The 23,443-nt window shown below is 34.4% G+C and overlaps 2 protein-coding genes and 1 long non-coding RNA gene across 6 annotated transcripts in view; 1 reads left to right on the top strand and 2 right to left on the bottom strand.

Moving 5' to 3' along the window:
* The window catches only part of Mgl (low-density lipoprotein receptor-related protein megalin), a 42,921-nt gene extending 30,450 nt beyond the window's left edge, over positions 1 to 12,471 (bottom strand). Inside the window, exon 1 of the mRNA XM_072907608.1 lies at positions 11,982 to 12,471. Coding sequence (XP_072763709.1) covers positions 11,982 to 12,156 — 175 coding nt within the window. The 5' untranslated portion in view covers positions 12,157 to 12,471. The remainder of the gene's footprint in view (positions 1 to 11,981) is intronic.
* A 4,424-nt stretch (positions 12,472 to 16,895) lies between these two features.
* LOC140674212 (uncharacterized) lies at positions 16,896 to 19,164 on the bottom strand. Its single transcript, XR_012048167.1, has 3 exons — positions 18,971 to 19,164; positions 18,380 to 18,560; positions 16,896 to 17,121 (listed from the first exon to the last, which is right to left on the bottom strand). It is a non-coding gene; the product is annotated as an uncharacterized lncRNA (long non-coding RNA).
* Positions 19,165 to 19,327: 163 nt separating this feature from the next.
* On the top strand, positions 19,328 to 22,581 carry LOC140673828 (cytochrome c oxidase subunit 6B2). 4 transcript variants are annotated; one of them, XM_072907028.1, is made up of 3 exons: positions 19,328 to 19,453; positions 21,652 to 21,757; positions 22,269 to 22,581. In XM_072907028.1, exons 2-3 carry the CDS (start codon positions 21,675 to 21,677, stop codon positions 22,435 to 22,437), a joined length of 252 nt encoding a protein of 83 aa, XP_072763129.1. In that variant the 5' UTR covers positions 19,328 to 19,453; positions 21,652 to 21,674; the 3' UTR covers positions 22,438 to 22,581. The 4 variants fall into 4 exon arrangements, with proteins under 4 accessions (XP_072763129.1, XP_072763128.1, XP_072763126.1 ...); XM_072907027.1 differs by having other exon boundaries at positions 21,655 to 21,757; XM_072907025.1 differs by lacking the exons at positions 21,652 to 21,757; positions 22,269 to 22,581 and adding an exon at positions 20,301 to 21,645.
* The last annotated feature ends 862 nt before the right edge of the window (positions 22,582 to 23,443 follow it).

The raw sequence follows: 23,443 nt of genomic DNA on the forward strand, positions 1-23,443 counted from the left end.
TTGATAATTTTTTTCTTTTTAAATAATATATCTAATAAAAAGAGAGAGTGTTAGTATGTAAAATAATTTTGTTTAAGTATCTGTTATTTTGTGATTTTTGACATTTTTCTAAGAAAATTGGCAAACAAAGTAATAATCAACTATAAGAAATATAAGAAAAAAAATATATTTTTTGAATATGCGTTATCTCTTCTTCGAGCGTTATTACCTAATAGCGATTCGAGAGAGCAGAGGCTACGATCGGTTATAAGTCAATTGTGGCATAGGTCGTCGGCGCGTCCAGAGGAACGTTCGAAGAAATCTTGGACACGGTACGGCCTGGATCGCTAATTGGATCAACTCGCGCGGATCAACGAACGCCGCGTGCGACACATATATGTACCAACAGCCAGTGTCATTCAACAGCCACCCGACTCGTTGTATACTGGGCTCGTAGTACGCAGTACAAGGCCACGGCAGACGATTGATATTCTCCGGTGAAGGGAAATCTCTCGAGGCCTCTCTGTAATTCACGACGCGCCAATTCTCTCATCACTCCTCCGAGTTGGACCGTACATCGAAGATACTTGTACAGTACCCGGTTATTCGCAAGTTATGCAAAGCGGAAGTATACGCGAGGATATATGTATATGCTAAATAAATATTCGCATCTCTTTTCACTCTTAGAATATCGAATCAATCGGCGACGACGTTTCTCGGCAGAAAAATATAGATTAAAGCCGATCAAATAAATTAATAAAAAAGTACTCCGTTTGATATTATATTTTTAAATCTTTTCCATTTCTGAGAATATTATATTATAATAATAATAATAATAATAAATGAAATACTAAGAATATTATATAATAAAAATATTAATAATAATCGGCGATGACGTTTCTCGGAAAAAAAATATAGATTAGAACCGATCAAAGAAATTAATAAAATAGTTATCGAACTCCGTTCGATAGTATATTTTTAAATCTTTTCCATTTCTAAGAATAACAATAATAATAAATTAAATAATAAGAATATTAATAATAATTGATAGATATAAGTACACACGAGAAAATGGTCGGTTCGCAAAATTTGAGGGGAACAAGGAAACGTGCACTTAATGTGCATCGAGCGGTTAAGAATACGCATCCACACGCGCGAGGTGCAATCTAAGCCGATTGTGATGTGGAAGGAATTAGCGAAACGTTTAAGGTAATTAACGCTTGGTCATGCTGATGCATGAACGTCTGGCTCGTTACAAGTCGGTGAACGGAAATGCTATTTTTATTTCCAATACTTTCTTCCGGCAAGAATCAGCGCAAGAACTTCGATTTGCATTATAATAAATTAGAATGTATACTAAATATATAATCAAATAACGTATATTAACTTCCTGATATTTGTGAGGGAAAGAAACTTGTGAGCAGTTCATATATACATTAATTTATTACAAAATGTATAATAAATCGATCGACAAATATCGATCGTACACATTTCTTATACAATTATTTGCATTATAATAAATTAATGTATGTTAACTCTTCTCACACGTTCCTTTCCTTCAAAGATTTCTTTTACACGACGATAAGAATTTAATTCTTCGCTTTTGTACTCTATGAAAAATAAAAACGCGCAATTCCACCTTACCGTTCACCGTTTATAAATGAATGTACCATTAATTTGTTTTCTTCGAATCACCCGGTATAATGAGTGATACGTCGTAATTATGACGACCTGTCGCCACTCGATTTTCGTGTGACGCTCGAAAGCCATTGACCTTTCTTCGTTTCTGTGCCACATCGTAGCGCTAATTCGATTACACGCTGTAAATTATCGGACGCCTCCTCCTTGCAATGAAATTTCGTGTAATCTAATTTGCACAGTTCTGACTCTTTTAACGTCATTTTGCATTAGCATTCTTGAGAAAAGAATCTACACGTTTCTCTAGACATTTAGCTGTCTATAAAATCCAATGTTTAAACGATGCTTTTTATACTCATAAATAAACACACCCTGTAATTTTTTTCTTTCCCATTTTGTATTTTGCGTGCTTTGATTTGAATGCCAGCCGATTGAAAAGTTTCATTTCCCGAAATAAAATAAAATTTTCAAGATATATTTTTTCATATCCTTTAGTCTACGAAATTGAAGGGCAACAAATTAAAATATATTTTACAATCGATTGCAACGAGATTACGCAATTTCATTTCCGCGCCATCGATTTGAAAGAGAATGATACGAAAGATCGCAATAGAATATATCCCGCGTGTACAAATAAATTCTAGTATAAAGATTAGGTATCGTAAGTTAATGCGACATCGTGTCATTGCTGTCAAGAGGATTTCTTCTTCCTCGCTGAACTCGAGCAGGCCTCGCCTTCGATTCGCCGCGCTCGTTTGAGCACGAATCTACATTCAATCGGGGTTTAATGTCCTGCATTTCGGCGTGTGCATGTGCAGGTACATGTGCGCTCGGGTGCATCTCGGGTACGCACGCACGCAGGCACACACGCACGAGGTGCACGCTCGTCACGAGATCTCGAAGAATCCGCTGATTGTGAGTATAAAACCCAGCCTGTTAGAATCTAGACTGCGGACTCTGTACTTGTTATGTGTGTACGGCATACGTATTCGCGTCAATTATTAATTTCAGTTACCACGTGAAAGAAATAAGACCCAGAGAATTCCTCGTAGCATCTCCATCTGCATCGTCTGCCCCCGACAAGCTCGAAAAGAGATTACTTGGAAAAAAATGCTCTATATTTTGAAAACATATTTTCCATTTCTTAAGAAGGAAATATATTGGCTACTTATAATTTTCAAAAATCGAAAAGTGTGCTTTTTAGGAGGAAAAGTTATTTCGAGGAATGATTAAATAAATGTGAAAATAATGCTCTTGATTTATAGAGCGAATGAATAAATAAATTAATTTTCGCGCACGCAACAAAGGTCTTACTCTAATTATGTAGCTATAAAATATTTATTCAAAACCAAATTATTTCAACACTACAGATAACGCGAGCGCATGAATAATTGAACAGCTCGACTCTCTTTGTAAATACGAACAATTCATTTTGAAATATATCGTTAAACGGTATTTGCGATAAGTGCGTGTGATATACAAATTGACTATAATACATGCATCCATTATATCTTGTATGATTCATTTTTAAGAAAGATATAAAAAAAATAACAATGACCCAATCAATGTTTGAGCTACAAGTTGAATTAAATCACAATTTAATATGATTAAATAACGGAAGCTGGGGGAGAAAAAAATCCCAAAGTGAAATTTATTTCTTTCCAATTTCAATTCGGAATTTCCAATTTCTCTTTATCTGTTACCTAAAGCCGAATATAATCACTCAAAAAAATATTTTGCTAATGTAGATAGATTTCTAGATGTCTTAATTAAAATTTATCGCTACTTTTTGTATCTGTTAGAATATTGTTTGTCACGTATAGAATTTATAGCAGCAATATTCTAGGAATATCTTTAGAAAATTTAGATCCCATTGCCAAATATTAATCACAAATATAATTGTCCTTGACAATAGACCTTAAAGATAGGCATCACAGAAAAATTTTCTGTCTAAATTACACTAATAGTGCGGATATAAATTCTGTCTCTGTAATTTAAATTGCTAATAATTCATCTGGTTCAATTAATTTTTTACACCTAGACAATTTTTGTTGAAGTTGCAAGATAATTTTTTTGAGTGGAAAAAAAAATTGCAAATCCATCATATGTTCTGATAATATATGGCGTCTCTTTTCCGAGACGATCCCTTTTTCGTCCTTAAAAAAACCCTGGAATTACTCTGAAAGCTGGCCTCTATTTCCCTCTCTTCCCTCCCTTTCTATCCCGTGCAACGAGCTTTAGATCGCGATTCGTTGAAACACGAAGAGAGCCGTTACACTCGCGCGCTATGAGTTCACTTCTAGTCTCATGGGTGAAAGTTGATGTTTCCCACGCGGGGTTGGCATCAATTTGCCATCGGCTGGAAAAATACTCGCCGCCATCTCTCGCCGATATGCAGGTGACCCACGATGTACGGTAATCCGCGATAAAACGGAATTATAAAAGCCGACGAGGGGAAATGTACCGTTTCTCGTTCGTGTTTGCCGGTTGCACCGCTCAAAATGTATCAGCGCCAACGACATCGCGCGGGGACCACACGCGTGCGAATTCTGCAGCGGAAGGAAAAACAGAAAGTTCGCGAGGAAATGAAGGTCGTGACGGTTATATAGATAAATCTCTAAATTATATCGGCATCGAAGTGCGTTTAGCCGTAGATCCGCGCTATACCTCTATCCGCTTTAGATTATAAATGCACTTATGATACAGATAGAGAGTAAAAGAATTTATCTCTCAGACGAAAAAGATTTGAAATTTTAATGCCAATTTATCTGGCTCCTAGTTTATATAATATTAATATTTTCATATTTGATTTCTGTTTATAAATTACATGTAAACATATGTAATTTTTTCAGAAATATTTCAGTTATTATCTTTTATAAAGAATTTCGAGCTCTCTCTCTCTCTCTCTCTCTCTTTAAAAAGATAAGCTGCAGATTATATGGATAAAGAATATTTCGAGAACTAAAACGCGCATGCCTTAGACAACGTTAACGACGAAACTACCTGATATACCGATAACATGCGAAGACACGACTCGAAAAATGTTTTTTTCCTGATGAATCATCCGACGCACATTCTTCTTTATTGAATAATTTTTATGATATATTTATACATACATTCCGTGCATTTCATGACATCGATTTAAATAGACGCTGAGAAAATATATATACTCAATCTCCTAATAAATAATAGTAATAATAATAATCAGCTTCTTTTTTTAATTAACATAAGACAGATCAGATACTGCAGATCAGATGCTAATGTCATGATTTATATCTTGACATATAATTACGAACAAATGTATTTTATATAAGATATATACCGTTATTGCAAAGAGACCATTTTCATATCTACAGATTTTTTCTCAATTATTCAATATTTCTTTTCGATTACAAGATCACATTAAAACATACGGGTGATAGTAACGTTGTGATTTCAATAGCGACCTAATTATATGACATTACAAAATCAAGAATTTTAACGAATAAAACAATAACAATGTAAATAAAAAATAAAAAACTTGGACCTTTTTTAAATTTTTTAAATAAAAAATCTTAATAAAACAATCAACAATAAATAAAAGAAAAATCGTTGAATAAAGATGTGTATCGGAATCAAAAAATTTCTGAACAAACACATATCAGTTGCCAAAACTAGGACAACTCGTTTCAAACTGTTTCTGCAAAAAAGAAGCAAAATTGATCGACCAATTAAGATATTTATTTATATGATTGCCAATTAATAGATGACACACAGACAGCCCGCACCGTCAGGCGACCGTCAACAATCGCGATTTAAAGCTCTTTGTAAGATAGAAAGAGAGGAAAATATTCGCCAGCTTTGATCATAATTCCAGTGTTCTTTTAAGGAAATTTCTCTGGAAAAAAAGAGCTATATTTTCAAAACGTATGATGGATTTACAATTCTTTTACATTCAGCGTTTAGGTAACGGACAAAAAAAATGGAAATCTCGATTCAAAATTTGAAAAAAATAAATAAATAAATAAATCCCTTTGTCAGATGACAGAGGCACAACGCGTGCGGATACATTTTCCCCGGTGTCCGTAAGTGTCAAGTTACAGAAATAGGTGCAGGCGTGCACGCGTAATTCGCACGAACGTGTTGCACGAGTGCACCACCAGCGGACGGAGTGGTATTTGACCACGATTGACCACGCGACAACGACAAAGACGACAACGACGACGACGACGACGACGATGACGACGATGACGACGACGACGACGACGACGACGACGACGACGACGACGACGACGACGACGACGACGACGAGGAGGACGAGGATGACGATGACGGCGACGACGACGGGCCCACTGGAAAGCCAGGGTCCCGCTATCCGGTCGGCCGCTAGGCCGAGGTGAACGAACCTGTGTCCGCCTACTGACTTTACCTGCCAGCCACGAGGAGAGCCCAAGCTATCTCTTCACGAGCGAACACGAGGAGCGAGAAGGAAGAAGGACAACCGCACGAGTGGCCCCCTCTCGCTCTCGCTCTCGCGCCGAGTTCCCTCCTCACCTATAAATTTATTCGACTCCTCGCGTCTGTGTCCACGCAGTACTAAACGCTCGTTGTTTTCGAACAACGGACTCTATGAGAAACTCCTTCTCTCAAGTTATGTACTAATATCAATGGGGATTCTTTGTATTATTTATTAGTATTCGGGGAGAAAAAGTTTGTTTTTTACAAGTCGAATTTGAAAATATATGTACAGATTTTTTCACGCCGTCGGAAGGAAAAGAGAGAGAGAGAGAGAGAGAGAGAGAGAGAGAGAGAGAGAGAGAGAGAGAGAGAGAGAGAGAGAGAGAGAGAGAGAGAGAGAGAGAGAGAGAGAGAGATAGCAGCGTGTAAATATGTAAATAAATATATACATTTTTTTTTGACAATAATCGCGATATTTTTCAATGCTTTGACAGTCAAGACGGTAGATCCGATCGCTTTAAAGCAACGAGCGATCAAATCCCGCACGTGATCAAACGTCACGTCTAGACGTGAGCGCAAATGAAACCACTACATTTAATAAGCATATTTTAAATATTGTTAAGTAATGGTACAGAGATAGAAATTGCAATTGAAAATTATTTTCTATAAATATGGAATCGCAAACATAAAGCGCTTTTATAAATATTTCACAGAAAGGGGGCCGTTGTTAATTGTTGCAACTTTTTCGTATGCAGTTGCAACATTTACTGTAATTTTTTTACATTAGGTCTCTCGTTTTACATTAGTTCTTACGAGAGTTGGTTCAGCCGGGCACACCGTTGTAACTATTCGCCGATCGTGACTTCGTGAGTTTCCGTCGATGCCGCTATTCGATTTCGTATTCAGGAAACGTCGTTTCCTTCGACCGCAAAAAATGCTGTCCTTTTGTGTGAACGACATGAAATTTTCCGAGGAAAATTTAGGAGAAATCGTTTGTCGTATTGAATTTTGAAAGTATAACGTTTGAAATCTACGTAATAGAGAAAACTTCCTCGATCATTTTCTCTCCATTAGTATCGATCAGAAACCTCGAGTTTCGAAAATTTCAATCAAAAGACAGATCATTGGGAATTATTAAAATGTCGTACTTAATCATCCATCAACAATTTTTCATATTTTATTTAAACAGGGAGAATATAAGCGTTTCTTACAAAAACAGCCCTTGTCAAAAATTCAGAAAATCTCTTTTTTGCCAGTCAAATTTTTTTTATCACAAAATCAAAAAAAATAATTTAAATAAAACCGCCAATAATAATCCTTATTTCTTGATATCATTTATTTTGATAAATGTGATATGTTTTATTGTTTTATAATTATTATGTATATTGTATATATGTTCTATAATTTTTTGAATTTTCAGAAAATTGCAATTTTGACAAGAGTTTTTGTAAAAAAGCGCTTCAATTTCGACGCAACTTAGAAATTAAAATATGAAAAACTTTAGACAGATATATGATATTCAACAGCGCGGAAGATTGAGAAATTTCGAAAAAAAAGTTTCGCTCATTGGGAATTATTAAAATGTCATACTTAATCATCCATCAACAATTTTTCATATTTTATTCAAACAGAAAGAATATAAGCGTTTCTTACAAAAACAGCCCTTGTCAAAAATTCAGAAAATCTCTTCTTTGCCAGTCAAACTTTTTTTATCACAAAATCAAACAAATAATTTTAAAAAAACGCCAATAATAATCCTTATTTTTTGATATCATTTACTTTGATAAATGTGATATGTTTTATTGTTTTATAATTATTATTATATATATGTTTTATAATTTTTGGAATTTTCAGAAAATTGCAATTTTGACAAGTTTTTGTAAAAAAAGCGCTTCAATTTCGACCCAACTTAGAAATTAAAATATGAAAAACTTCAGACAGATATATGATATTCAACAGCGCGAAAGATTGAGAAATTTCGAAAAAAATTTTCGCTCAATTATTTTGTCGCTAGAAGGAGAGATCGGCTCTAAATACGTCAAAAAACTACCGACTCCTCGGGGAAAGAACTTTCTCGCGTCTCTTCTGCGCGTGTTGCAGGAATCAGAGCTTGCAAACTCGCGGCGCTCTCGAGTACGAAGGTCGTTTCATCGACCCACTGATTTGTCCCACTTGTTCCCTATCGTGGCTTACAATAACATACCTGAGCTTTCTGCAATTGCAAAGTGCTTTTAGCTTTCGAGAATTTTTGAAAGATGTATCTCTAAAGTATAACACCTTCCTTCTCCCACAGAACGCGATATCTTCAACAAGAAAATTTACTTTCCTTTTTATCAAAGATCGTGCTTTTATATTTTAAGTATGTATTTTCACATCTACATATTTTTTTTAAATAAAAAGAAACTGGTCATTGGTATAAAAAAACTAATTGTAAGTATAAGTGACAATTATGCATCTCTCATTTATAATAAATAAAGATTTATATGAGAAGGACGTCATATCAGAAAAGTTGAAATTTTGCATTCAAAATTTTGAAGTAAATTTATATTGTACGATACAGTAAAATAAAGTAACATGGGAAAAGTGCAACGGCAATCATAATTATTTTTAATAAAAGATGTAATATGTAATGGAGATTGTTATTATAGAGGGAGAAAAGTGAGAGCATAGATATATAAATAAAAAAAAATGTTTTATAAAATCCACCTGTTACGTTGCAAAATAGATATACCGAGTTGATAACATTTTAAATGACCGACGCACTCCAGATTGAGTAACGAGTTCATCGTGGAAGGTCAGAGATTTAATTTAGCCAATCGACAACATATTGATATTTTACCCTCTGATGCTGTCGGCGTTATCTTCGCAATTGCATGTATCATGTACGTCAAATATAAACGTATGCATTTAAATATGTGTGTGTATGTTCGTGTGTAGACAAGAAAAAGGCTAATGTTAATATCATAAAAATCATAAGACGGCAAAACTTAGTCTGGCTCAAAATAAAACAAGATTATGTTAATTTTAAAATTTTTCTATGAAAAATTAGCGATTATATTAGAGTAATAAGCAAAGTGCAATCTAAAAAAACGTTGCAAGATTTTCAAAATGCACATCAACGTATATAAACATCACAGATCCATAAATCTTTGTAGATAACACTTTTATACTTGTAGATAGCAAATTTATAAATAACACGTTTATACTTGTAGATAATATGTTTATATTTTTTTATACGTTTCTTTAAAAATAAAAAAAAATGTAATAAAATACACAGTAAAAACGTAGAAATTAATTTTAGCATAGAAAAAAATTGGGGCTTTTACGGCAAGTATTGTATGTGTAAAACAAATGTAAAAAGTAACCTGTTATATTCTTCACTCGCGTTTTTTTTTTTTTTTTTTTTTTTTTTTTTTTTCAAAATAACACGTGTCAATCGTAATTCCCGTCTATCCTTACCTATTTCTAATGCATATATTTCTGGCAGAAAAATCTCGCCATTTCATTTATACATATATCATCTTCGAGCTGTTAATGAAGTTCACAATGTCAATGATTTATGGAGAGTCATTAGAAATGTGACGAGCGCATCTCGTTATTGAAAGGATTCTTCAAATGCATCGGCGGTGCCTTTGCCGGTTCTCGGGCAACCTAGACACCAACATTGTGTCACACACTTTTTCCAGAGTCTCCGAGAAAACCGGTTTTCTCTTTGAAAAGCACGCGGCACAATTGTACGTGGATCTTGAAAGGACAATTGACAGGAAAAGTATGAAAACTTGGAAAATCTAGATCTTGATGAACCGGTCAAATATTTGGTCTACGGATGTTAAAGTTTTTATTCTTTAAGTCCCCCCCCCTCTCTCTCTCTTTCTCTGTCACTCCTCCGCGCGCTGAAACCGGTTCCAATCTTTTCTACCCCACTCACCTCTGTCTCCCCTCCCACGCGAATGTAGGAAAAAAGTAAACGTAACAGTTTGCACTATGATAACAGTAGACAGCGTCAGTATTCAAGATGAGATAAAAAAAGAGAAAAACTTGACCAAGCTTGATCTATCATTTCGTTAAATGTCAATTCCGATTTTTAGAAATTTTAGCAAGACAATATCTGATTGTTTTGTATCAAAAACAAATATTGATTTCCGAAATTTATATTTCTACCGATTTTTTAATTATCAGAAGATTAATTAAAATGAAAATTTATGAGATATTTATTTTATTATTATTTTATTATTAATATAAATTTTTTCACAAGTCTTCGAATGAAGTGAAGATATGTCATTGAGAAATATCGTTGAGATATCATTGAGATGTAAGAAATTTTCAAAATGTATTTTACAATTTGTCATTAATTAATGTTGACTAGAGATTAGGTAAATTAATTATTTAATAAAACTAAGAGTTCGAGTTAGAAAATTCAAGACCTAGAAAAGTATATTTAATTAAGCGATGTTACCCCTATTTCATAATAGGTGGAAAATAAACTTAATTATCTAAAATAACCCGAGCAATCATTACTGCTTAGTGATTGCATATGTGGTTGCAAATTAAAGTCGGCGAATGCGAGTTTTAAGAAGTTATGAAAGTCTTCAACTAAAAATCCTCTGAGTTGAAATACGAAAGACCCCATTATACAAAGTTGTATTTACCGTTTTGATCGTCGCTAGTGGGTCAAATCTGATCGTCAAGATCAACATATTTGATATCTGACAGGAAATCGCCTAATTTTCCTTAATATTTAAATCGTTTATAATATGTCAATCAAACTTTTCAAAATTTAATTCGAAAAAAATCTCGAGGCTTCGCAGAAACTTTTCAATTAAACGCAAAAAATGTATAGATATATTTTCTTTACTTTTAAATTTATCAAAATATATCTATTTGTAATGTAATCTCTCCCATAAACATTTATGTAATAATATTATATCGTACAACGTTATTATATTGTATAACGTAAGTAAAATGTATAAGAGAGTTTTAATTAAAAAAATTATCGATTAAAGTAGTATGAAATCATATAAACATAAACATTCTTACAAAGAAACGCTTGAGAAGCAAAAAGAATGTAAACAATGGCTTCAACACAAGCAAGAAAAGTATAAATAATTTAATATTTAGACAAACAACTGATATTGTGACTGTTAACATTTCGATCAACGATCGAAAATTACGACGATCGCAAAAATGAGGAGACGTCCTTCTGCTATCTTTACGCACTTTTTTACCTTACAAAAAGTAGAACGCGGATATTAATATTAATTAATCGGAAAAACAATTGGATTAAAATGGAAATGTATGAGAAATATACGCAGACAGCTCACAATATTTAAAAAATATATACAAGATATTTATAAAAATTCTTTTAATATTTTATAAATATTTATCAAGATATTTGATAAATATTTTTGTAAATATCTTAGATTGAATAGATCGTAATAATTATCATTGATATTTCAGTTAATATTGAGAAATATTTACAAAAAATGATTACAAATATGTATTTTTTTTATCTACCAAAAATATTATATGAAATACTTAATCCAGATATTTTAATAATATACAAATACAGTTTTTATGATTTTTCTCTTAATGTATATAAAATTTTATATAATATTTCAAAAAAAATTAATAGTAGAAATATATGAATGTTTATCATAAATATCATATGCTGTCTGACAAATGAGTATTTATTCTATATCATATATTAATTCTTTCATAAATCTTGAAATAAGCTAAAGATATGTCGCATCATTAAGATGTAATAAATTTGAAAATGCGTGTCACATTTTTGTCATTAAAGTAATTTCAAGGTCAATCGCTGCGAGATGCATTCGGCATTATTTTTAAAATAATCGACGACTCGTTCTCCTGTAATCGACGAAAGACGGATCTCTCGGCGACAAAAAGAAATCGAAAAAAAGACTCACCCGATCTGATGGCTGCGACGTCGGCGACACCGAGGAGGACCGCGAGCGTCGCCGCGACGACGAGCGTAGTCCTGACGGTCCATCGCACGGCGGATAAAGTCCCGGTCGAGTCCTCGACACTTCCGGAAGCGCGTTCACCACCGGAAGAATCGACGCGCCGAGGCCGCACAGCCATCGCACGCCGGTTGTCCCTCTCTCTATCTTTCTCGATCCTTTTCCTCGGCTCTTTTGTTTTTAATCGCGTTCTCTGTCAGAGCTGGACGACAAGAGTCACACGCACACACTTTCGATTACGTACGGATTGGAGCCCCTTTCCGGTCCTTCACTTCCGTCAGACGGAGAATTCCGTGAATTGACAGACAGACACGAAGAATAAATTAAAAAAAAAAGATAAAAAAGGACGCGCGACACGAGCGAACGCGAGTTCAATTCATGGCTCGTGCGTAGCGACGTTAACACGGTCGCAGTCATCAAGCGACTGATGCGTGCCGCTCGCGGACCCAACATGGCGCCACCGCGCCCCTCCCTAATCAAGCTGCGCGGTGGTGGGGAGGGCCCGTCGCGGAGCAGTTTCGTACGGAGTAACGCGCGAGAGTCGCTCCGATTTCAAATTTGCGGCTTTTGTCGACAATCATTGACAGAGACGGCAGATGACGGCAATCTGAAAACACGAAATCTGTCATCGAAAAAAAATCCATCTATCTCAATTTTGTTCACAATATGCGTTATACAATATATATATTTTAAAATTATATATCTACAATATTAATAATATTAATAATATTCATAAAAAATGTTTATAAGCACAGTGTGTAATAAAATAATTAGAAAAAGAATTTTCTTCTAATTACAAATATAATTATAAATAGTAATGATTTAGAAAGAGAATTCTAGTAAATTAATCTTCGTCTTGAAAATTAATCAAACCAGGAAATTGCAAACAGTCGTGAGTTTAAGCGTGCGAAACGAAAGTCGGGAGGGTCTTTTTCATAGGCCCAGTCCTAATTCGAGCGGCGCGTTTTATGCGATTATGCATCAAAGAAAAGAACAGTTTCCGTGGAAACTTTTCACACGAGGACGGCGAAAAGCGTTTAATGTGCCGTTCCTTTATTTCGCAACGTGATTGAAAAATCTTTAAATATATTACTACAATTTAAATAATATAAATTTAATATTAAAATATTGTTAAATCTTCGGGATATTTTTTTTTTGTCGTTTTATATCTACGCGATTCATCGTATGCATATCATTTCCTGTCAATTCACGACAAATTATTGACGGCGGCTATTATTCCCGACTTGCGTCACGACTCTCTGGTTTCTCGAATTCTCTCGGAGAGCTTTACGTCGAATTGTTCGCACATATCGGTACGCAAATTTGGAAAATTCCACGACGTAACTGAAAATTGCCGCTCTTCCGCCTCCCACCTTGAGAAGATGGACTCTTCATTAAGAGTTTATAAGCAATTGCGACGATAAAAAACGCGACGATCCGTATGATATGTCCGTGTCCGATGACAGTTTTTAAATCTGGTCGGGCAAACATGTGGGAAATCGTTGATTAACCTTGCTGTCTGACGAAGCGTCTTTTCAGACAAACTGGCTTAATTGACGTTTATCGCGTATCCGGATGTCGTCGCGTTGAATTTAAGAATCAAGAGTTCCAGAAACTTATGATTACAATCGTAAAATCAAAAAATATTAATAAAAAACGTCGTTTATACATCCGTTTAAATTTTTCTTCTTTTTTTCTCTTTCCTAATCTGAATATCATCACGTTTGTATTACATCAAAAATGCAGAAAATGTAAAGGAATGCAGCTTAGAATTTTATACGTAATATATGATAATGAATTGTAAATATGAACAAGTACTTGCGATGCCTTTTATACAAGCATTATAGACATGTAATTCTCGTCATTAATAAAATATCTTGCCGTTTGCATGATTTCGCTAGACTTTTGACATTTGCAGATACTCAAATTATTATTTATATTTTTAAATTCTTATATTTCTATTCTATTCCTTGTAAGTATCATAGAATTATTTTTCCAGAACATCATATGCATTTCCATCATATTTATCGTCTTCAAAAAATGTTAATCATCGATCTAGGCTTTCGTGATTGAAATAATGAAAATAATATGCACACATAATATATATCCTTTACGCGCGAGCGAATTAGGGTTGTTTGATTAATCGTACAGCTATGTGTGCTGAAATGCCATCGAGATGAACGTAACAGACACTGTTCCTTCGCGGGGAATTCCATTCGTCGCAGAGGGGCCCACAACTATGGCAGAGCCCAATATACGTTGCGCATTTTCTCGCGAATACGTTTATTAGCGACGAACGCTGCAAATGCCACAGCCGTTGCTGCGACGCGACCTTTTCCATTGTCCCGCGACGTAAATACGCCCGGCTCGCGCGGTGTCATGCGGTGACCGAAAGACGTCTCTCCACCTATACTCCCAGACATCAAGATATTCAGACCTCTCCGAATTGGGCTAGAGATTCCGCCTCTCCGTTGATCTTCCCAGCAGGATTCAGCAGAATCATAATCGCGTCGATACATAGAGATATCTTAAACATGAAGGTTTACATTTTATATCAAGCGATTTTTCATCTACTTTCTAAAAAATGTAAAGTTGATTTTTTTTTAACAAAATAAGTACCAAGAAATTAATATATTTTGAGTTATAAACGAAAGATGTCTACTCAAGTCTGGTAAAAAAATTCCCTGATCTTCCAGGTATTTTTATTCAAAACTCTGGGTAAAGAGAATAAGGATTTTTTTTTAAATAAATTTTCTAGTTGTAAAATAATTTCCTAAAGTAAATTTTTTTGTATGTATTTTCTAATACTTTTCACTCATAAGAAGGAAAACACAAAGCTTAAACACTTAAGTTTCAAGTGCTAAATTTACAAATGTAAAAAACTGAAAAAAACTGAATAGCTTTCGTTAAGATAAAAATTACTTTTATAACATTTTAAATAAAGAATAGATAAAGAATATGTACTGAATATTAAATATTTTGTTAAGACATTGAATATATAAACAAAAATAGATACATATTTATAATTTACAGTACAAGAACAAAATTATCAAAGAGAGAATTTTTTTTTAAATTCTCTGTGTCAATAAAATTTCATGAGAATTCCTTGATTTCTCCCAATGCAAAAGAATTCCAGGTTTTCGATATTTTTTCAAAAAATATATCCTGATTAATAATACTTTTTGTAGGTGACTTTCATTATAAACAAATTTGTTTTGATTGTTATTTGAGATTTTATATGTACTGATTAAAAAATGTTAGAGTTGTATTGTTTTATGAAAAAAATTGTTGCCTAGCAATTGTCAATCAGCCTATTAATCAAAATATTTATTATTTTGAATTTGCAATAAAAGACAACCTCCTCCATTCTTTATTAAAATATCAAATCTTTAAATTTGCTATACTTATATACATATTATCCAAAGTATTTCTTAAGTACTCTCTCTCTCTCCATAAATATTTTATTATGTATTTTCTTACATATGTAGATACAGTTAGATTTCTTTCGATGTACTTTACTTACAGATACAGTTATGCTTTTTTTAATATACTTTACTCAAGAAGAGATTGTCTTATTTATATTCTCGATTTTGCTCTATCAGTCTTATATTCGTTCGATTGTCAACATAAAAACTGTCAAAATACAAGGGGCATTATTAATCGAAAAGAAAAAGAGAAGAATAAATATTTTTTAAAAAGAGAAACTAAATATAAAAAAATGTCTATTTCGCATATTAAACTGCGGTCAACAACTCACAATTTTTAACTTAATTAAATATTGCATATTTATATATAATATGCTATACGAAAAAACCGGAACAGGTAATTTTTCGGAGGACACGCAAAATCAATGTCCTCAGTGAAATCAAAAGGTCAAGACTCAAAGGTTTGCGACGCGCGATATCAACTTCGTCATTATCGCGTCGTGTAGTTGACGTCCCCGTTACATCGCCTTTAAGACCCGGCGATGTACGCGTGCGCGCGAGTTGCGTGAGCGAGCGGATAGAGGAAAGGTGAGAAGGAAGAAGAGAGATGCGAGCGAGAGAGGGGAAGAGAGAGAGAGAGAGAGAGAGAGAGGGAGCGGGAGACGGATTCGAATGAGGGAAGGAGATGGTATACTTAGTTATTTTGCTCGCGCGCTTGTGGGATTGGGTGTGGAGTTGTGTATGCGCGTCGACTGGTACGGACAGGTACCAAATGCCACAAGGTCAAAACTCGCATACAACGCGTGTGGAGCTTGGTGCACGATTCCCTCCTCTTTCCTCGGTTTGGAGAACCTCAAGGACTATCGCGCGAAAAGAGAGAAAGAGAGAGAGAGACGAGAAGAAAGAGAGAGAGAGAAAGAGAGAGAGAGAGAGAGAGAGATTCCACGTCGCATCGTCGTGATGAAATTGCTCCATTGCTCTCTCTCTCTCTCTCTCTCTCTCTCTCTTTCTCTCTCTCTCTCTCTCTCTCTCCATGTTACAAAACAATAACTTCCGCGATTCCCGTAATACCAACATAGTATTTTTACGTGCCAATGCAATGACTCTTTTAAAGAAAGGTGTAAATTTTATTTTTAATTTAAAAGATATAATATTGAATTTTAGGACACGTGATTTTTTACATTAATTAAATTCTATGTCGTTTGTTTAAAAAACATTTTTAATCTTTTTCAGAAGAGATTTTTTTGCATGAACATTAATGCATTAGAGAAACCTTTCGCAATATAAATATTATTTAAAGAAATAAAAAAATTACTAGAGAGAGAGAGAGAGAGAGAGAGAGAGAGAGATAGAGACTCGTCGCATATTTACATTTTCAATTAATAATTGGATACTTTAAAAATCTGCTTCGCCAAAAAGTAGCCGATGGGAAAGAGACTGAGCTAAGTGCTACTTTTAAATAATTAACTATCATATGTGAAATGCATATAAATGTACGTACCAAATTTAGTAAGCTCACTTATAAGGATGATTGAAGAACCAGGTAGTTTACTGGCATCATCGGAAAGTAATATCGATGCCGGGAAGAGATGTGACGTCAGGAGATTTTAATGCCGGGTCATAATAGCTGGAGCGTTATTTTTACATTGTGACTGTGGGGCCTGGAAAGAAATCGTTTAATTATGCAGTAAATTTTGTATTACTATATTTTATCTAAATATGTAATACGACTGCATTGCGTATTATAAATATTAATGTATTACTAATAGAGAAAAGGAAATAGTGTGTGATATACAAATTAAAAATAATTAACTTTTATTTTTTTCGTACGAAAAAAAAATTGTAAGTGTAAAAGTTATATTTTTATTTAGAGAAATAAATTAAACTGTCATTTAATAATGTTAATGAGTTATTCCTCTTCTAAATAAAGTTATTTAATTTCTTTATTTGCAGTTTTAAAAATATTTCAATTATATCTAGTTTTGAAGAGACTTTTATTCTCTCATGAACTTTTCATTGTATTAATTTTTTTCATATTAATTATGTTGATATTATTCTATATCCTGAATAAATTTAAAAAATTAATTTGATATTTATCTATTGAAACTAATTAATATTAAAGATGCAAAAATATCAAAATTGTAAATTCCATAATACAACCTTGTACAGAAACTGTTCAGATTTTAAACATCTCTACGAAATTATCAAAAAATTGAATCTTCTGAAAAGAAATATAGATTGAGATAATACATATACATGAATTTCTACACATACGAATTAATGTTTTTGCAATGTCTGTGTGAATTGATTAGTAGAGTGAACTTATCATAGTCATCACACATATATAATATATAAATGCATAAACGCAACCGATACGGTAGTATTAATGATTATATGTATAAAATTGAACAAAAATATTATAATTTAAGTACAATAATTTCTTTTCTCTTTTTTATATTTCTAGAAATTTATTTAAACAAAAAATAAAAATAATTAACTTAGTTATGTAATTTCAAAAAATCACGTAAACACATTTTAAAAAGAAATAGAGACCATATATTTGAGATTCCTCTAATTTAATTTTATGTACATTTTTTATGTACATTTTTTATGTTATATCAATTAAAAACTAATTAATATTGACTTTGACGGGTTAACTTATTGCGTATCATATTTTTGCACCTCACTTTTATAAAGGATTTAAAACAAAATTATCGACAGATACAGATATCTTTCCGATATGTTTAATTAAAGTCAAAAGAATGTGTCACCCTTTTATAATTAATATTTTGTTAATATTGTGAACGAAACGTGATACTCATATGAATAATAAGCTCTCCGTGATGTTTTTATGCAATATAAGTATTAAACAAGAGATTACAAATTGATAAACTTGAATTCGTAAACAACTGTACATACCTAAAACACAGCACTTGTGCCCGAATCATATTTGAAAAATAGTTATTAATAATCATGAATCCAGTGAAGAGTTCGCTGCGTAAATCGTACAGCAGCTACTTTTTGATTGGTCAAGAGACCAATCAAATGCGAACGCAGACGTAATCACCAATCGCTAATGTGATTCAGATATTATATAACGCTGAAATAATATAATATTTATTTAGGAGAAAAGGGTATATATGTATACATACATGTACATTAAAAAAGAAAAAAAAGAAAAAAAAATATATATATATAATTTTAAATATGTAACAACATTTTGCTGTCATCTTCTGCACAAATTATCAACTATATCGTTGTAGATGTCGATAAAAAGATTTGTCGCTATTACATATATATATATATATATATACACAAGGAGATTATTCAGACTAATTATCATCAATTTTTGAAAATTTCACAATTCAGAGACGAAAGCACAAAATAAAAATTCTATCCATAATTTATGCGTCTCATATATATCTTGAGATGTACATGTGTATTTTCATGCGTTTTTTAAAAATGTATATATATATGTATATTTTGTCCAAATGTTTTCAGTATACATACCAATACACATAAGAATATAAATGGAATTCTGCTCTGAATTTCGTCGCAAATTAGAAATTTTCTCAAACGAATTTAAATATATTTATGATAAAATATAATATACACAATTCTTTCGCTTTTTTTCTCGAATAATTCTAGACTGCGGTCCGAAATGTACTTACACGCGTTTACAGTGCTGAAAATTTATAGTTAACGTCACGTATATTGTAGATTGTCAGCACTGCGAGCGTATTTCGGAAGAGCGACACTGAAATCGATGTCAAAGACCGCGGATTGGACGACCGGGTTTTTGTCCAGCCAATCGGCGGTCATCTGTCAAACGATCTGTCAGACGTGGGACGCCTCTCTATATGCGCGGCAACGTTCGCGGCGGAGCGAGTAGGACAAGCAGATCGCTCGTCAAGGTGCATGACGTAACGTAGTCGTCGTCTGGCGCGGTGTTTCTTAGTGGCCATTTTGTTTCCAACCGCACGGCTGATCAAGGTATTACGCATACAGATAAATTAGCGTTATTTACTAGGCGGTCCAGCGAGACGCGCCCGACGAGACGATTGTCGTATCCGCACGCGCGGGACAGACAGGAGGGTATCGCTATCCCCGGTAGTAGATCTCGAGGGAAGTCATCCAAGAGACGGCTCTCGCGTTTGCTTCTACCTTCCTCTCTTCATATCCGATATCCGAAATCCCGATCCTTCGGAAACGTCGTCATCCTCCTCGTTTTTTTGATCCGCTGAGCGAGTTTTTTTTCACCCCCTCACCTTCCATCCTTCTGTCGATCTCCTCAGGGATGAGGAATTCCCGAGATTACCTGGCAACATAGGGTTTGATTTAATATTAAAAAAAAAAAAAAAAAAAAAAAAAAAAAGCAAATCTCTTTCTAGCTTCGATTGTCTTTGCATTTTTAAAGACTTACATCTGTGGTGTTGTAAAAGAATGGATATTATGTATGAAGCAAAGAGCTGCTTTTTGTCTCTCTCTTTTGAGATACGTTCCTTCTTGCCTCGAGACACACTGCCAAACAGTTGCAATCACCATGCTGTGTCCTCTTGTAACGATTGTAGAGATTGTAAATCTGATAAGTCGCAGCTTGGTGTTTGCAGGCAATGCCCTTAATTCATTAGTGAGCGTCCTCTCTTTCTCGCTGTCTATCAATTACCTTTTATTGGTTTGATTTGATCTACCGGACTACATTATACTCTCTCGCTCTAAGTCCGCCTGTCTCTCTCTCTCTCTCTCACTCTCTCTCTCTTTTTCGCGAATACACACATTTAAAAAGCCCAAGATGAAGGCGCGAAGATCTGGAATGAGCCGTGTAACTTATGGAAGGCAGTTTCTATCCTTATAGGTGTCCGTCCTTCAGTCCTTTGGCCCGGCATCGTGATGGACTCAAAGCGGTACGAACGCAGCGCCAGGTCGAATACTGAATCGCCACCTGCTCCGCCTTCGCCTCCTATGTATAGCACAAGTTACAGTACGACACACGACAACCACAAGAGCAGAGTCAGCTCGCGGCGTTCGCCTTCGCCAAGCATCGACCATCACCGGAGCAGTAGATCCTCGCGGAACAACTCGCCGCTCCAGGAACGACGCAAGCGCCGTCGAAGCGGCTCCAGATCGTCCCCGGTACGCTCCCACAGACGGTCCAGGTCCAGCGACAAGGACCGCGATCGTGACAGAGATAGATCGCGCAAATATTCCAGAAGAGACAGATCGCGGTCGAGGTCGCGCGGCAGATCACGGTCGAGGGACAAGAGACGAAGTCGCAGTCGTAATCGCAGCAGGGACAGACACAGGTACAGGGAGAGCCGCAGGCATCACACGAACAGAGCACCTTCGTACGAATCAGACGCCTTGGAGGAACACGGTGAGGGAGCGGGGGGGACGGCGATGCATCAGACGGCGACTGTTGTTCCGCCACCGAATGCCTTCAAGAACGACGGTAGTTTCATGGAAATGTTCAAGAAGATGCAGGAACAAATGCAGCCTGCGGCACAGAAGCCCACCACCTCCTCTGTGTTAGAGGAGAAGCCTGTAGTACCTCCGCCGTTGATGGTAGGCAAGAGAAGAGGCGGCAGAATTTTAAAGACCGGCATGGTGGCGAAACCAAAGACAGAACAGACGGTGGAGCAGCCGAAGGACGCGTGGTCGTTGTACATGGCGGAGGTGAAAAAATATCGGGAGGTTTGCTGCCAAGAGGAGGACAACACGCGACCGTTAGTTAAATAACTTGGACATTTCGCGTCGTCTCTTTTTTTCTTTACACTTACATCTTACATACTTGGCTCATTAACTTTCTTCTATAAGATACTGTAGTTTTATCCTTAAGAAAATCGTGGAACAAATACCGCTTCTGGAGGCATCTTTTGTTTCGTTTCACCGCGAGCTTCATGTTTCATTCAAGTTCAGCGACATGAGATGTCTGTAAGAATTCTGTAAGAATCTTTCTGAAACAGAACAGATATGACGGTGAAGGGAAAAGTGGCCGAGAGAAGCGAACTCATTTGTGATATAGTGTCGCGTGTGCTTTGAGAGACGAATGGACGAGAGCGAGAGAGAAACGTAGAATTTACCTTTAAATGGGCAAAAAGAGGATAGAGAGAGGAAGAGAGGAGTTGAAATATACAACCCGCGAGAGAGTCTGTGCTAAGATATAGAGATTAAATAATTTATGACTTGTTAAGCAGTGTCCTATATTGCTGCAAGCATGACGAAACTCCCGGATCTCACACCGGAAACATTGCAAACTGCGCCGTTCGATCCTAGGTTTCCCAATCAAAATCAAAACAGGTAAGAATAAAAAAAGCGAACTTGTAATTAATACCAATACTTATATGTCAAAAATGTAACAGGATTCCCTTTTTATTTTGCATCGAAGAAACACTGATTCTTTTATAATAAAGTGCAATATAATTAACATATTTTCATATTAATTTTTCTCATGTTTTTTTTAATTATATTAAAATGGCTCATCCATCATAAATACATTAGACTTACTGTACATTAAGATTTAAGAAAGATTGTTTATATCTTTAATTTATTATTTTATAAATTATTTTATTTAGGGAAGGTAGTATATATATATAGATTATGAAAAAACGTGCAGATGCAATAGAATAATCAAAGAATATAACCGAGATATATTGTTGCATTATTTAATTAGATTTTCTTCAATATTTTTATCAGAAACACAGTGCCAAATATATGTGTAGAAAAACCTGTGCATAAAGACAGAGAAAATAAATACACTATTTGGCTCTTAATCAGAATAGTATGTGTAATTGAACGTAATGATCTATAGATACTGTTACCAGAGCTACGTAGACTTCCACCGATGCAAGAAGAAGCACAATGAAGAATACGAGGCCTGCCGGTATTTTAAGAGAGTTTACAGATCGATGTGTCCACACGCCTGGGTAGAGAAATGGGATGGACAGGTTGAAGCGGGCACATTTGCTGGTCGCATCTAGGATTTTTTTGGCAGTCGATATACACATCGCAAGTCTGCTTTTCATCTTAGTAAATTCTTTAAGCGAAGAACAGGATTCTAGGATCGCGTGTCATTTCCTGTTTGTAAAATAACTCGTACCTAAATAAATTTAATGATACTTCAATCTTTCATCTCTATGTCGTCATATTTATAAAATTTCCCGCAATAATTTTGCGCCATCACGCGAACACACGTACTGGTTACACTCCTCTCTTCTGATTGTAATTTATATTCTGATGTCACTTGTACAATTCAAAATTTTACTCTCTTTTAGTATTACATCTATACATCTCTAATAACATGCGCTCACAAATTTTGATAAATTTAGCAGATTCTGAAATACTGTAATTCAATATAAAAATATTCATTATAATATAAATCTTTTTTTTTTTTTTTTTTTTTTTTTTGCTCAATTTATCCTTTCAATTTAATCAACGTTTTCTAGAAATTGTTCTTCGAATAATTATTTTAATGCAATAAAATTTTACATAATTTCAAATATTAAAATATATATACAATAAATTCCTAGACTGCTCAATCCAATGTCAGCAAACGCACTTTTGATTTTCGGAGATGTAGATGGTTGAATAAAATTTTTTTGATAAAAATGTAAGCTTGCTGTAAGAGGAATAAACAATAAAAAGAAAGAGAAAGAAAAATAATCTCACTGCAATGACCATAAAAAAACATGATACTCAAAGTAACATCAATGATTTTAGTAAAAAAAAAAAAAAAAAAAAAAAAAAAATCTTTTGATATCAGTATAGTATTGTAGCATACTTGCGATAATATTTGGCAATCATTAGCGATAAACAAAATGATTATGTAACATGTAATTAATCTGAACTGATAATAATTACAAATATTAGATTTGAAAAGAGACAAAATCAATTGCACCGATGCAAAGTGCAATCGATAATATACTATCGACAAATTTATTTGTCAATTTTTATTGATATTGGTATATAATATCGTCTCTTAATAAA

The sequence above is a fragment of the Anoplolepis gracilipes genome, chromosome 15 (genome assembly GCF_047496725.1).
Source record: "Anoplolepis gracilipes chromosome 15, ASM4749672v1, whole genome shotgun sequence".
NCBI lineage: Eukaryota > Metazoa > Arthropoda > Insecta > Hymenoptera > Formicidae > Anoplolepis > Anoplolepis gracilipes.

Coding starts and splice junctions, on each gene's coding strand:
- LOC140673828 (XM_072907025.1), top strand. CDS start 20,351: ATGGACTCAAAGCGGTACGAACGCAGCGCCAGGTCGAATACTGAATCG.